Genomic DNA, 13069 nt, shown 5'->3' with positions numbered 1-13069 from the left:
CAATACCCCTAAACTGACTTTGGCAGATCAAATAACTGTCCTCCCCATTTAATTGGGATTGTATGTCCCGAAGCAGATAGCTCAAGTTATATGCTGCTCAGTGCCTGCTCAGTAATACATATCTTAACATATGTTTTGACTTTGGGTGTTGGTTCAGCTCAACTCTTCCATTTTTACAAACAAGATTCTAGCACGCTGCTTTCCCCCATGCTATCTTTTACCAAATACATACAGTGGTGCTTCTACCTAGGAATTGCTCAACACATGAACTCTTTCATATCTGTTTCAGCCTCAAGTTGCGCACTTATTGCAGAGGTACCAATGATGATTCTTTTCTAATGCTTCTACTAACTACATTATTTGAGCAAAAATGCAATCAAATTTGTCCAAAGGTAAAAAATTCCAACAATGTCACTGAGTTCAGTGTGCATATATATTTCCCCCTGCACACTACAAGATTCACTTTAAATTTCCTACTGAAGAATAGATACATGTTCAGCACTACACCTCCTCAAGTGTTGTAACTTAGTGTGAACATTATGTGCAATGAATATGTAATACATTTCCAGGTTTTTTTATTAAACCAAAGGAATCAAATGAATAAAAAACTTCATTGCAAAACTAGCCGCCTTAAGGAAATTGACTTGGTGAATTGACTAGAAAATGATTTTTATAGAAATAATTTAAAATGAATGAGCTCATAAATAAAAAGAACAAGCTTATAAATATTAATAACTGTGAAGGTGCATTTTTGTTATTTTTTAAATCTAAAGTTGGGAATGAAGACATAGATTTCCCATAAGGTAAAATGGAAGTTGAGTTTTGATACAAACTGCAGATGAGAAGAAAGTGTGCTCACATGTTAAGGTACCACTGTATTTCCTAGAATCCACTTCTCCCACTACTTATGTTAAATTCAGCATGACAGATATTGTGATGAAGTAATAACACCTAGTCTATGAGGTGGCAACAGCTATTCTATCACTACTTAGACAGTTTCAAAAAGTTTATTATTTCCAACATTTTTAATTGATTTTCTACTCTTTAAAATGATTACACTAGCTGATATAAAAAAAATTCTATTTTTCTGCAGTTAAAATGTTCACAATTCAAAATAAAATAATATTTCGCGCGAATATAGAACATAAGATAAAATTCTTTTCTCTAACTGCCTGCTCTTTACAGCTAAAGTGTCATCACTAACTCGTTCACAAAAAATTTTACCTTCAACTAGGCTGTTAAGAAATGCCAGTTCACGAAAAAGGCCTACATTTAATGCTACAAAGGAGCAGGTGAACCATTCACTTGTATTTGATTCAGGATTTCATCATGAGGCAGCACCACACAGAATTCTAAATGCCTGGGTAAATTCAGGAGGCTTGAGTTGATCTTCCCAGGATAGCAGAGCATTTTTTTAAAGGATGATGACTAAAGTCACCTGTTGCTTTTAGGCACTATGAAACTATAATAAACACCAGCTACTTTCCTCTGCAAAAGGGTTAAACTCCAAAATCAGGTATTTCAAAAAATGACATGCTGAAAAGAATTTTAAGTGCCTGCAAAAGACAAATATTTGTTGAAAATATGCAACAAATCAGAAATTGCATTAGAACAAACAATATATTGCATGAAGAACTTGACCATAACACTTTTGAGCAGTTTTTTTTATTTCTACAGCAATAAACCCACAATCGCTAGTATGGTAACTATATACAGATAAAATTAATTAAATTTGATGACTGAATCCCTATAATATGCCATGCAAAAAAGAAAAATTAAATTAATTCAACATGAAATGGCAATGAAAAATGAATTCAATTTACAAATTTGGAAATGGATGTACAAACCTGTAACTGCCAGTGTTAAAGGCTTGTGCCTAATGCCATGATATTCATTAGTCAAACTCAAGTCATTGCTTTTGGTCAGTGTGACAGTCACACTATCTTTAAAATTCTGTTCATTATTAGAAGTTCTTCCTGATCACCACAGAAGAGGAAACAAATGACAAAAAATGGAAATGCTTTTCATTCATGCTCTTTTTAATAAATAGAATGAATAAATAAGTAATTTATTAGGGTACCAAATGGCCTTATATGCACTCTTTCTCTTTCATAATGAAGCTATGGTCACTCCTACAGGACCCTCATAATATCTAGTTCAAATCCATTTCCTAAACATCCTTAAATAAATCAATTAATTTACACTATTACAATTTTGCCTCAAGGTTCTATCTGTCATATGTTCACATTAAGCAAAAACTATCCGGACTAAAGTGCAGTATTCTCAAATTTGGCAAGGCATTGCTAAATTTGGCTGTCTCATGCTTACTTCGTGAAATTGTTTCATGATAAAAAGAAAACATGACATTTCCACATGAAAATGTATTAAATTATCTCAATAAAGGGTCAGTGAATTTTCATGTTAATTTTCTGTGCTTCTTTTTCTTTTCACAAGGGCATTACTCTTTTACGTCCAACACTCATGTAAGATACAAAATAAGTTGCCAATTTTTAGTTTTTTAGAAGCTCTTCTGCCACTAAGGTAAAATTTTTGGAAAATAAAAAGCTCACTTCTGAAAGGCTGTAATATTAACGAATCAGATTGCCTTCAAATCTATTGATAATTCAGGCACAATCAAATCTTGTTAAATCAAAAATAAAGAGACCATATTTTTTAAATAATTTAATTAGAGAAAATATTTAATAAAAACTTTACTGTGCTACTTTGCTAATTGGCCACTTCTAGCATATCTAGCTAATGTTCTCCTTTCAATCCCCCAGGTGAGTGGGGGGTCTCTAACATATGATGGGTAGGGCTAATATTATTTCATCAATTTGGTAGTAACTGGCAGAGAGGATGTATAGGAAATAAGTTGAATGTGATGGTTTCAGTATCTACTCTGTGAAAATTCATGATCAATTAATAGTTCTTGCTTATAAACTTGGTATTTTTTTACAAATAATTTATTACACTACTACCCGTTTCAACGCATAGGCAATATCTATAATGTTGCCTATGCATCCAAATTGGTCTAAATCACCGGTTTTGACACAAAGGCAACATCTAAGATGTTGACTATGCATCGAAATTGATAGTAGTGTAATGAAGTTTTGAGAAAAAATACCAAGTTTAATTATTCTGTGAGGAAATAAGTTGGCTAAGTGAGAGTGGAAAGAAAGGATGTCATTATGCAGAGAAAATATGGGAGATGACAAGTAGTCAGACTAAGTAAGCCACTTATGTTCTTTCTATAACATGATTTCAACATTTAGAAAGCCAGGGCTTAAAACTGTGACTTGAGGTCAAAATACTGATTGATCAGTGAGCACTACAAATAAAACCTTTATCTCTACATTTGCTACTAAGTGTATTCCATAAACCAAACCACAGATGTCAGCCACAAGGATGGTTTGATGGGAAAGGTATGAGCTCAACAGAATACTAAAACCAATGGCATGTGAACTTCAGAGATTAGGGTAGAGAGGCCAGTTCCTTTCCCTGTGCTGCCTGTGGTTTCCCAGTATTGTTTGGTGCATAAAAAATGACACAACTTGGGTGAAGCTGAGGGTGCTTAGAGGCATCACCTGGAATTGAACCAGGGACCCTTCCTTACCCTTCCCTCCATCCTTTCTGCTAGCCATACACAACTTAATGTAATAATTTTAAATTTCTCCATCAAATAAAGTCTGGGAGATGCCACTTTTCCTATTGACTGTACCTATTTCCTGATTCCAAACCACCATTTCTTAATTTTTCAGATTTACATCTAAATTAAATTCAATCACAACTTTTTTGCATATTTTATTTGATAACTTTCTTTTCCTGCTTATTGATCATTTCTTGTATTATATAAATAAAAAGCTTCATGTTGTCTGATATGCTGAAACAACAATTCCTCTAAGGTGAAGTTGGTACATAACCCTCATAGTAGTAAATGAAAATAATTAAATCAAATATTGAATAAATGTTGAAAATCAAGCGTGCAATATCTAAAATTTACATGGAAAGCCAAAGTATCATTGCCTAGCCTCTTCCTTAATTTTTACATAGATCCATACAATCTAATTCCAAATGCAATCAGAGACGCATGGAGGGTGAAGGAAGCAACAAAATAGATTAATTTAAACTGTGATATCCATGGTAAAAAGTAAGCACAGAATTTCTTATGAGCATCTTTCATAAGTTTTTAAAATGGATCCCAATGAAAATCAGATAGTACCTTTCTCTAAGGCCTTTGGCTGCATTTCAGAGGGGTCCAAAATCATGACCTTCTCAGCAACATTTCCTTCACAAATTTTGGAATAATAATTAACTATTAATTCATATTCATATGATAACATTTTCCAGGGAAAATTTTCACATAGTGACAGACAACTAACTAAAAATTACCCGGGTTTTGAATAAAAATTTTCAAAACTCTATAAATGACAATTGGCCTTATCTTGACATTTAAGATACAAAATAATTAACGAAATTCCTATTTACACCCGATTCTCCATCAGCAATTGCTTTTCGGACAGAAATTGGTCACATGGGGTTTGTCAGTGCATGGACTCAAAATCTATCTCATATTCCCAATTTTGATTAAACCGTAATTATTGATTTTCTGAAGTTAAAATATTGATGGTTTACACCAAACATTCAGAAAAATTAATTACAAAACAATTCAATGTATTTGTATATGCTTTAAAATGTAAATTGTTATTGCAATAGGCTCAAAATTATGGAGCTTGAAATTTGTTTAGGGTCATTTTTTGAATTAGCGTAATCTTCCTGCATGTCAGTTTAGATGATTCATAAAATAAAATAATCTATTTAGATAGGACTCCTAGGAAAAGAAAAATCATTAATGCAGAATCAAGTTCAGCAAACCATGTTATGAGTAGTTAGAAGAGCAGAGTTTATTATTAAACAGGCTGCAAGATGCACTGGTTCACCAGATGTACCCTTATTTTATTTTAATCCTCAGGAAATTATTCCATCAAGCATTTAATTCCTAGTTTACAAAGCGAAAAAAATTCAAAGATGCACAGGGACCTATTACTAAAATAACGGTAGCAATTCAAGGCAAAGATGCTGCTTCTGTCCATAGATTCTCCAACATTTCATGCTGGCAATTACATGATAATTAGGCAGAAAGAAATCTTAGGTATATTAAGGGAACAATTGAGTTTTTTGTCAGAAATGAAGAGCATGAATGTTATTCCGACATAATTTAAATACAAAACTTATTACACAAATGCTAATTAACAATATTCACTGATGAAAGGTTTTAAAATACACAATATGGGTGCAAAAATATATGACATTTCAAATAAATTGGTATCAAAATTAAGTATATTGTCTTGTCCATTTTATCGGGAGATATAATGGATTAATAGAAGCTGAAAAAACAGGTGTGTCACAATTTTTCTAACTTGCAAAGATAAGATTACAAAAATGCAAAATATGAAATTGCTCAAGTATTTTCCCCCCAGTGACAAGATACTTCAGAGTGAAATTTCCACTAAACACCAAGCTATTAGTCATGTTGTCCTTGTACAATAATCATGAGATTCATGCATTCAATTTCCTAACTGGAAAGTCAAAACTGACCATGAAAGAACACAGTGCATAAAAATGAATCATTGGTGGTTGTTACCAAATGATAACTCACTGCCACCTTGCAAGGAAAATAATGAATTGGTGTAAACTTAGGACTAAACTACCTGTTATTAATGAAATAATATTTTTGATCAATTATTATGAAAGATAAATAGATATTTCCTTCAATCTAGCATTCACAATGTTGGACCTGCAAAAACAGCAACAGGCTTTAACACAACAAAAACATTTCTAAGTACATAAGAGCAATTATAAGCAATCCATATAATTTTTTAACAATCAAATGGCTAGATGATTTTCTTCATACATGCAATAAGTATTTAAAGACCATGACTGCATTAAGGAACCTTCCAACCTTTCAAACTTTTAAACACAATTATATTTTGACTATGGAAACTGTTTAAAAATGTTTCATTAAAGCCTAACAAAATCAAATTTGTGAGATTATTAAAGTTAGTGATGATATTCAGAGACTTTTTTCATAAATTGTACCACATCATGGAGTGATGATCACCAAGTTTTCTGGTGGCTGGCTCTCATTAATGTAAAGATCATAGTGTTTCATGTATAATTAAAGGTCGCTCTCAAGATTGTGCGGATATCTCTATTGGCAGCTTTCACCAAACATGCTCATTTCCATTATACCTTAAAAATCAACTTTTACCAAGAAGAACATAACATTGCGCATTGGGAGAGGCTCTCCTCCACCAGTACTATACTGCACCCCACCTCATGTACCTTTGGCATTGTCAGTCAATAAAAAAAGATAGCATTCAAAAGAATTGGCAGGGACTACATACGGCTACAATGTATAGGTTTCTATCGCCCAAAATATCCAATTATTATACATGAAGCAGGGCTTATAATATGACTGAAGTGAAATCTGTCTTTATTAACAATTTGCATTTTATGATATAGTTTTGTCATAACTGCATCTGCTGTGTTGTTTTTTCTCCCACCTCATAACAAATAGATTTTTGTTTTTTTTGAATCAAAGTTTCATACATAACTCTTCGATTAACTAACAATTAATCCCATTAGTAAATGTATACATAGGCAACAATGGTGACAGACAATGAACTACAAAAGCTGAGTAAGAATTATGCCTTGATAAAACTATGCAAATGAGTAAATATTGCTTATTTTACTTCAGTTTCAAGAATGACTGCATGATAACAGTTAAATTTTTTCTTATTTTCCTTTCAGCAGAGTTTTGTCTCAGTAATACTTTAGTAAGATGCTCTAAATGTATAGGCAAAAGTTAATGGAAATAAGACCATTAAAATAAGATAGTAGGGAAGCAAGCATATTAGTGTCACAGCTGAGATTTAAACAAATTCATAGTACTTTATGTAGTGCTGTGTAAAATAAATAACATAAAACATCAACATTTATAGCAAATGGATAAGCACTCTCACAACATGATTAGCCTTATAAATAGCCATTTGGGAGTAACAATAATATGACATTAGAACATTATCAATGAAAAATACTTTTCCAGATATAAATAGGTAAGTGGTTGTTATAGAACAGTACAAAATGAAGAAAACAATAGTAAGGAAATAACTTGGGCTGTCATAACATAACCGTAACAAAATTTGGTGAATTCTCCATTATTATTTAAATAGAAACCATTGCAACCGCTGATGTTTAACAAAGTATATTTATAAGTACAAAACCTGTTGATAGTGCAGAGCAGGACTATTCTTCCAATACAGGATTTTGTAGCGATTGATGATTCTTAATTGGATTTTTTACATTTCTCTTGATACAGAGTATAATGATGTTCAATATCTTTCCAAATTTGCAGTGAACAATCAATTTAAAAGAATATACACCTGAAGATGCTCACTAGAACATGAGAGAAACATTGAACCATACAATTCTCCATGTGCAGAAACACTCAAAAGCAGCCTTAAAATTCAGGAGCTCAAAAAAAGACACACGGTGAAGCAAGAAATTACCTAGAAGCCAAGTTATTTGCTTTTTTTCTTTTAAAAGCTATAGGAAAAACTGAGAGGATGAAAGTGATATTAGAACATTTACATGAATCCCATGAAAAGCACATGAAACAATTGCTCACCTTTAATCCCTTTGCTCTATTGATTGCACGCAAAGGTCTTAGAACCCTCAGGACTCGAAGGATTTTAACAACTGATATAGCACCAGAGCTGCAATGAAAGAAAAGCCATAATCAAATAATTATACTATGAATAATAGTTTCTAAAATCTAACAACAGACAAGTGAATCTAGTGACATTATATAAATATAACCCTTACTATTTTACAGAGCTTCTTAATTAATAATACCTTATTAAAAATAGTGAGGAATAAAGGGGCCTTTAGCTTACTTTGGAGCATTGTGGTCAAAATAATAATCGGCATAAGGTTGGAGGTGAGGGGAAAAACTACTTAGATGAAAAATATTTCACCTGTGTAAGGGAGGAAAATGATTGAAAATATCAAAGATATAAACAGAGAACCTTTTCAGGATGGAGTCATTTGTCCATAAATTTTTAAAAGGTATTCAAAAGGTGACAATTGACAATGAAATTATCATTAATGGTAGCACGTTGCAGACTCAGTATATTTAAATGTGCCTTTTTATTATATTAATATGAATTCAAAGCCTATAATACACTTGTATTTAGTAACAGTATCCAGTGGTCAGCCTCTAAACTTAGTTATTGGTCTGAATTCTAATACATACCTTTTTTGACTCATAGATTTTTGGGTCACTGAGGATGAGACTGTATTAATTTGATTCAATTGCATGGAATTACAATGTTCTCTTTTACTCAGAGTCCAAAATTAATTTAAATGATCAATGAGTCATGTGTGATATCAAATTTTTACCCAGATTCTATTTAAGGCCCAAGCAATGTGATAGTTGTAATATCTTTCTAGCTCATCAAGAAGTGCAGTGAAAAATTGTGACATGAATATGGTTGGTTACATTTTTGATCTGTTTTATAAAAGCCTACAATGAGAATTTAGACATTTCTAAGAGAAACCCGGATATTTTTTCTATTATTTTTAATAATCTCACAAAAAAGTCAGTTTATGTATGGAAAAAGTAATATAAAAAGAAAATAATATTGGCTCCAGTTAAATTCACTATGGTTAAGGATCGGGAACAATGGAGTGTAAAAGAAGTCAAAGATATTAAAAACTTTGCAATATTCTATTTACTCCATTAGTTTCAATTGGTGTACTATCATCACATCAAATTCATACCCACAGATTAGAGAGAAATGATACAAAAGGGTATGAAAATGTGATATTTAGAAGTGAGCCAAAAGTGCAGTCATCTAATGAAATACTATCCTAATCTTTTACAATTTCCATCACACAAAAGTGAGCTTGAGTGCATGCACCAGATTATAAATGGTGGTTTGACCCAAGATATAGAGGTTTGCTGCAACATAAAAGAGTGCACTTGACAAATAAGCAGCTGTGGATAGTTAACTGAAAACTTAACAGGGATAGATGAACATCCAGAAGCCTTCCTGCATAAGAGTGAAGGCCACACTGTGAAGATACTGTGGTTTCCACAGCATGAAAACCACAGTGAATGGCACAGTAACCCTCATCTCGTGGAAGGTACAAAAAACTATAATAACAACTGCAGTACTGTGATGTGGAAGGCAACATGAAACTACCATATTACCGCTGTTTACATTTCATATAAATTTATTTTGGTAAGCCCATGATGCTATGAAGTTTAATTGTAATCCACAGTGAATATTATTTATATTTCTTTATGAATATTGCATGGAGTATGGTTGCTCATACAGTTATCAATGAATTTGCAACCAGTGCACATTGTCATCAATATGCGATAATTTATTGGAAGGCTTCTTTTTCTCAGCTCTACATCTCTCAACACTTGTAGGGTGACATTGGAGAACCAGGAGCCTGAATGTGAAAGTCTGGGAGATGATATGTGATTATGGCTGAAATACAGACACATCTGTCTATTTTCTTTTTAGATGTGAGAAGAATACGATGAAGATGATGTGCTACCTCTATTATTAAGTCTTATATTGTATGCTTTATATTTCTACAAAGCAATAGCAATAAGTCATTAGTGTTTCAGGAATATCACAGTAGACACACTTCAAAATAATATAAAAAATAAAGCCAGGTATAAGATAATGCTAATGCAAATTTTCAAGAATAAATATTCATTCAAATATGCTTAACTTGTATGATCTTAATTTCAGTTTTGTGTCAAAATGCAAACACAAGAGGTATGTATGTATATATTTTTCCAGGCATTTACACTTCAGCTACATAATATGCTAATGTGACACACCATGATTAAAATTAAATAAAGCAATACAACACTTTTTATTCACTCATATTTACAAGAAAAAACTTTTTCTTATGAAGATAGTTAGAAAAATTTCCATTAAATTTGAATTTTGCTCCTTATGCTGTTTGTTCCTCGACAATGATATTGCTTCACATTTAGTCATTTAATTGGGGATATTTTTAATTTCAACAGAATGAATTCATCCATTGGAAGAATAAATAGTCATCAGAGGTTATGGCTTCCATATAGTATATGACACACAAAAGTTAGGGTAAAAAATGTTCTGGGAAACAATATTTCACAGTGAAACTATTTGCTCACTGTTTTCTCATCAATGGAATGTCTAGAAAATGAATAGAAATGCACAGAATTTAATGAATACCAGTCTTTACATTCAATGCACTTCAGAAATTGAATCTGTTTATTGTGTAAAGCCAACAAATCAATAGATTGTAATGAATCTTATTCCTGATTGTTTTTATTTAAATAAAAATTACCTGAAAAACATGGAGATTAAGGAGACACACACAACCAGCAAGTCTAGAAGATTGAATGCTGAGCGGCAAAAGGCACCTTCGTGAAGAACAAATCCGTAGGATATCATCTTGAGACAGATTTCAACAGTAAACACGGTGGTGAAGAAATAATCAAAATAGTTGAGGATCTGTGAGAAAGTTGAACACATTTCATGAGTTTTCCTTTTAATCAAATTAATAGTAATGCTTATTTATAACCACTATTTATGTAAATATTTAGCATTTATTTGCAGAATAAGGTTGCAAGTGCACATGCATTACTGATTCTGAAAAAAATTACCTTTTCGTAAACATTGATAATGAAAAATTACAACACTCAAATAGATTTTAAATCCTGAGAATGATGTTTGGAGAGTATAATGAGTTGCCTTAGGATTATAAAAATCATCTTTATGAAGATATGGAAACAAAAGTTTATAATAACTAGATAAAGCTAACATAACATAGTTACAAATCATAACATACATTGTTCAATAATTACTTTCAGAAAAATATGAAAACATATAATTTTTGGTAGATATTTTTTTTCTTTCAACACTTTATTATTTTAACTCAAAATACTTTTCCCAGCATTTCTCGAACTTTTTGACACTCAAAAAGTAGTATTTCAGAGGGTTCTCAAAATGAGCAACTGTGTTAGCAATGAGACTTGAAACATTTTCTGCCAAGCCATTTTTTCATATTTGGAAATAGAAAAAAGTCAATGGGGGCAAATTTTGGTGAACACAGTTGATGTAGTGATTATTTAAACTTCAATTCCATTATGTTCGCCATCAAAACTGCACAGGTGTGATCCATGGATATAAATGTCTAGATGGAAGAGAATTTTATTCTTTGCCGAATCAAGGTTTTTTTATTATTCACTTAACCAATGCAATATAGATATATAATACTCTGCATCTATTGTATGTCTTTTTTACTGGTAATTAATCTAAATAAAACTGTGGCAATCACTATATAGGCCGATTTTACCATCTTTGCCTTCATCGGAGCCAGATCATCTTTAGAAACTCACTTTTTCAACTGTTCCTTTGTCTCTGGAGTGTAGTAGTGTACCTGTTTCATCCACAGCTGTGTATAGACACAAAAACTTGTCAGGATCAAGATGGAAAAGTTTCAAACCAGCCTCCTAATCAACCACATGATTGGATTAATTTTCCACTGAGAGCAAATGTGGCAACCATCTTGCCAAGACTTTTCCGATAATTTTTCCATGCGACACTGTACCTTGCAATATACCTATGCCATCAACTATTTCGTGAACTTAGATTTGATGATCACTCGAAACCAATTCTTGGATTTTATCGATCATTTCAGAGGAAGACACCCCTTTGGACGTTCCAAATGATAGTCATCATTTTGGATAAACATCCACATTCAAACTCATTTACCAAATTGTAAACAGCCACAAACGCAGTGGTAGATGTGCCATGAACTTCATCCAACTTGGCTTTGATCTCTCTCAGTGTTTAGCCTTTTAAATAGAAGTTCTTGATTACCACTAGCAACTCATTTTCTAAATAATCAAAATTTTGCTGTTTCAATTGACTATGAAAATGAAAACACATAATGGATATCAATGAAAGTTTAACAGCAGTCTGGTGAGAGATATGATTTACTAAAGGTAAACCTTTCCTAATCCTACGAGGGCCATCTATTGGATTTCGTAAGGACTTATTGAATGACCCACTAAGCATGATACTTAATTGTGGTAATCTCATGGACCATAATTTTATTTCCTGACTATAGGACTGCTTGCTGTGTTCCGTTAGATTATACATAATTAATCATCAGTAAAGTTTTCCAACTTGAAAAATCTTATTTGACCAACAAATAACTTATTCCAGAAACATCACGTACAAGGGGATTCAAAAGATTACAGAAAAAGAAAGTGGTAACACTTTCATCAATATCCCAATTTCCTATAATTACCAGAGAATTCATTCCATTAAACAGTGCCACATTCAAAAAAGGTGTCAGGCACTTTTCTATTCATTTTTGGCTATTTGAATAGCTGAACAAGTCACAAAGTGAAATAACTTTTTAAAGACTCTCTTGAATTTCCTAATAAACTATTTGCCTTTTGTCATTTCTTTGTGTGAAGAAACACATAAGTCCTATTAATAATTTACAATCTCCATCCATTACTGGGTTTTCAATACTCACCACATGGACTCCTTACCATGGGATTTTTTACTTGACTTGATAATGTAATAGTATGGTATATCTACACCCATATTTTACCAAAATAAAAATATTCCATATTTTCATGGATATTAACCAGGACCAAATGTTACAACTGCAATATAATTATAGAAATGTGCTCATAACATAACTGGTACTTTATTATATTTTGATTTTATTTTCCTTAGTAGAACATTTATTTATTTACTGCACAAAGATTTGAGCATATTACACATCAGCTTTCCCATTACAATTCAATCATTTTACTTATTCTATAACTTACTTATGATTTTACTTATTTCTAAGGTGACTTATTCTATTTAATGCATATCATGCAAATAATACATAATTTACATAATCAAACAAGATAACAGAAAAATTGTACAATTAGGTAAAAATATTTATTTAAAGAAAAAAGCAAGTAGAA

The 13069-nt window shown here is 32.0% G+C and overlaps 1 protein-coding gene across 12 annotated transcripts in view; it reads right to left on the bottom strand.

Annotated features, from left to right (window-relative positions):
• Positions 1 to 13069, bottom strand: part of Ca-alpha1D (Ca[2+]-channel protein alpha[[1]] subunit D) — a 391248-nt gene that overhangs the window by 124872 nt on the left and 253307 nt on the right. For all 12 annotated transcript variants that reach the window (XM_071582710.1, XM_071582711.1, XM_071582713.1 and 9 more), the window contains exons 21-22: positions 10420 to 10586; positions 7688 to 7775 (exon numbers count right to left, since the gene is read on the bottom strand). In XM_071582710.1, the coding sequence (XP_071438811.1) occupies positions 7688 to 7775; positions 10420 to 10586 (255 nt within the window). The remainder of the gene's footprint in view (positions 1 to 7687; positions 7776 to 10419; positions 10587 to 13069) is intronic.

Source organism: Hetaerina americana, unplaced genomic scaffold (genome assembly GCF_022747635.1).
Source record: "Hetaerina americana unplaced genomic scaffold, ioHetAmer1.1.p SCAF_12, whole genome shotgun sequence".
Taxonomy (NCBI): Eukaryota; Metazoa; Arthropoda; class Insecta; order Odonata; family Calopterygidae; genus Hetaerina; species Hetaerina americana.
Note: the sequence above shows the minus strand (reverse complement) of the source record. Positions and strands in the feature narration are given on the sequence as shown.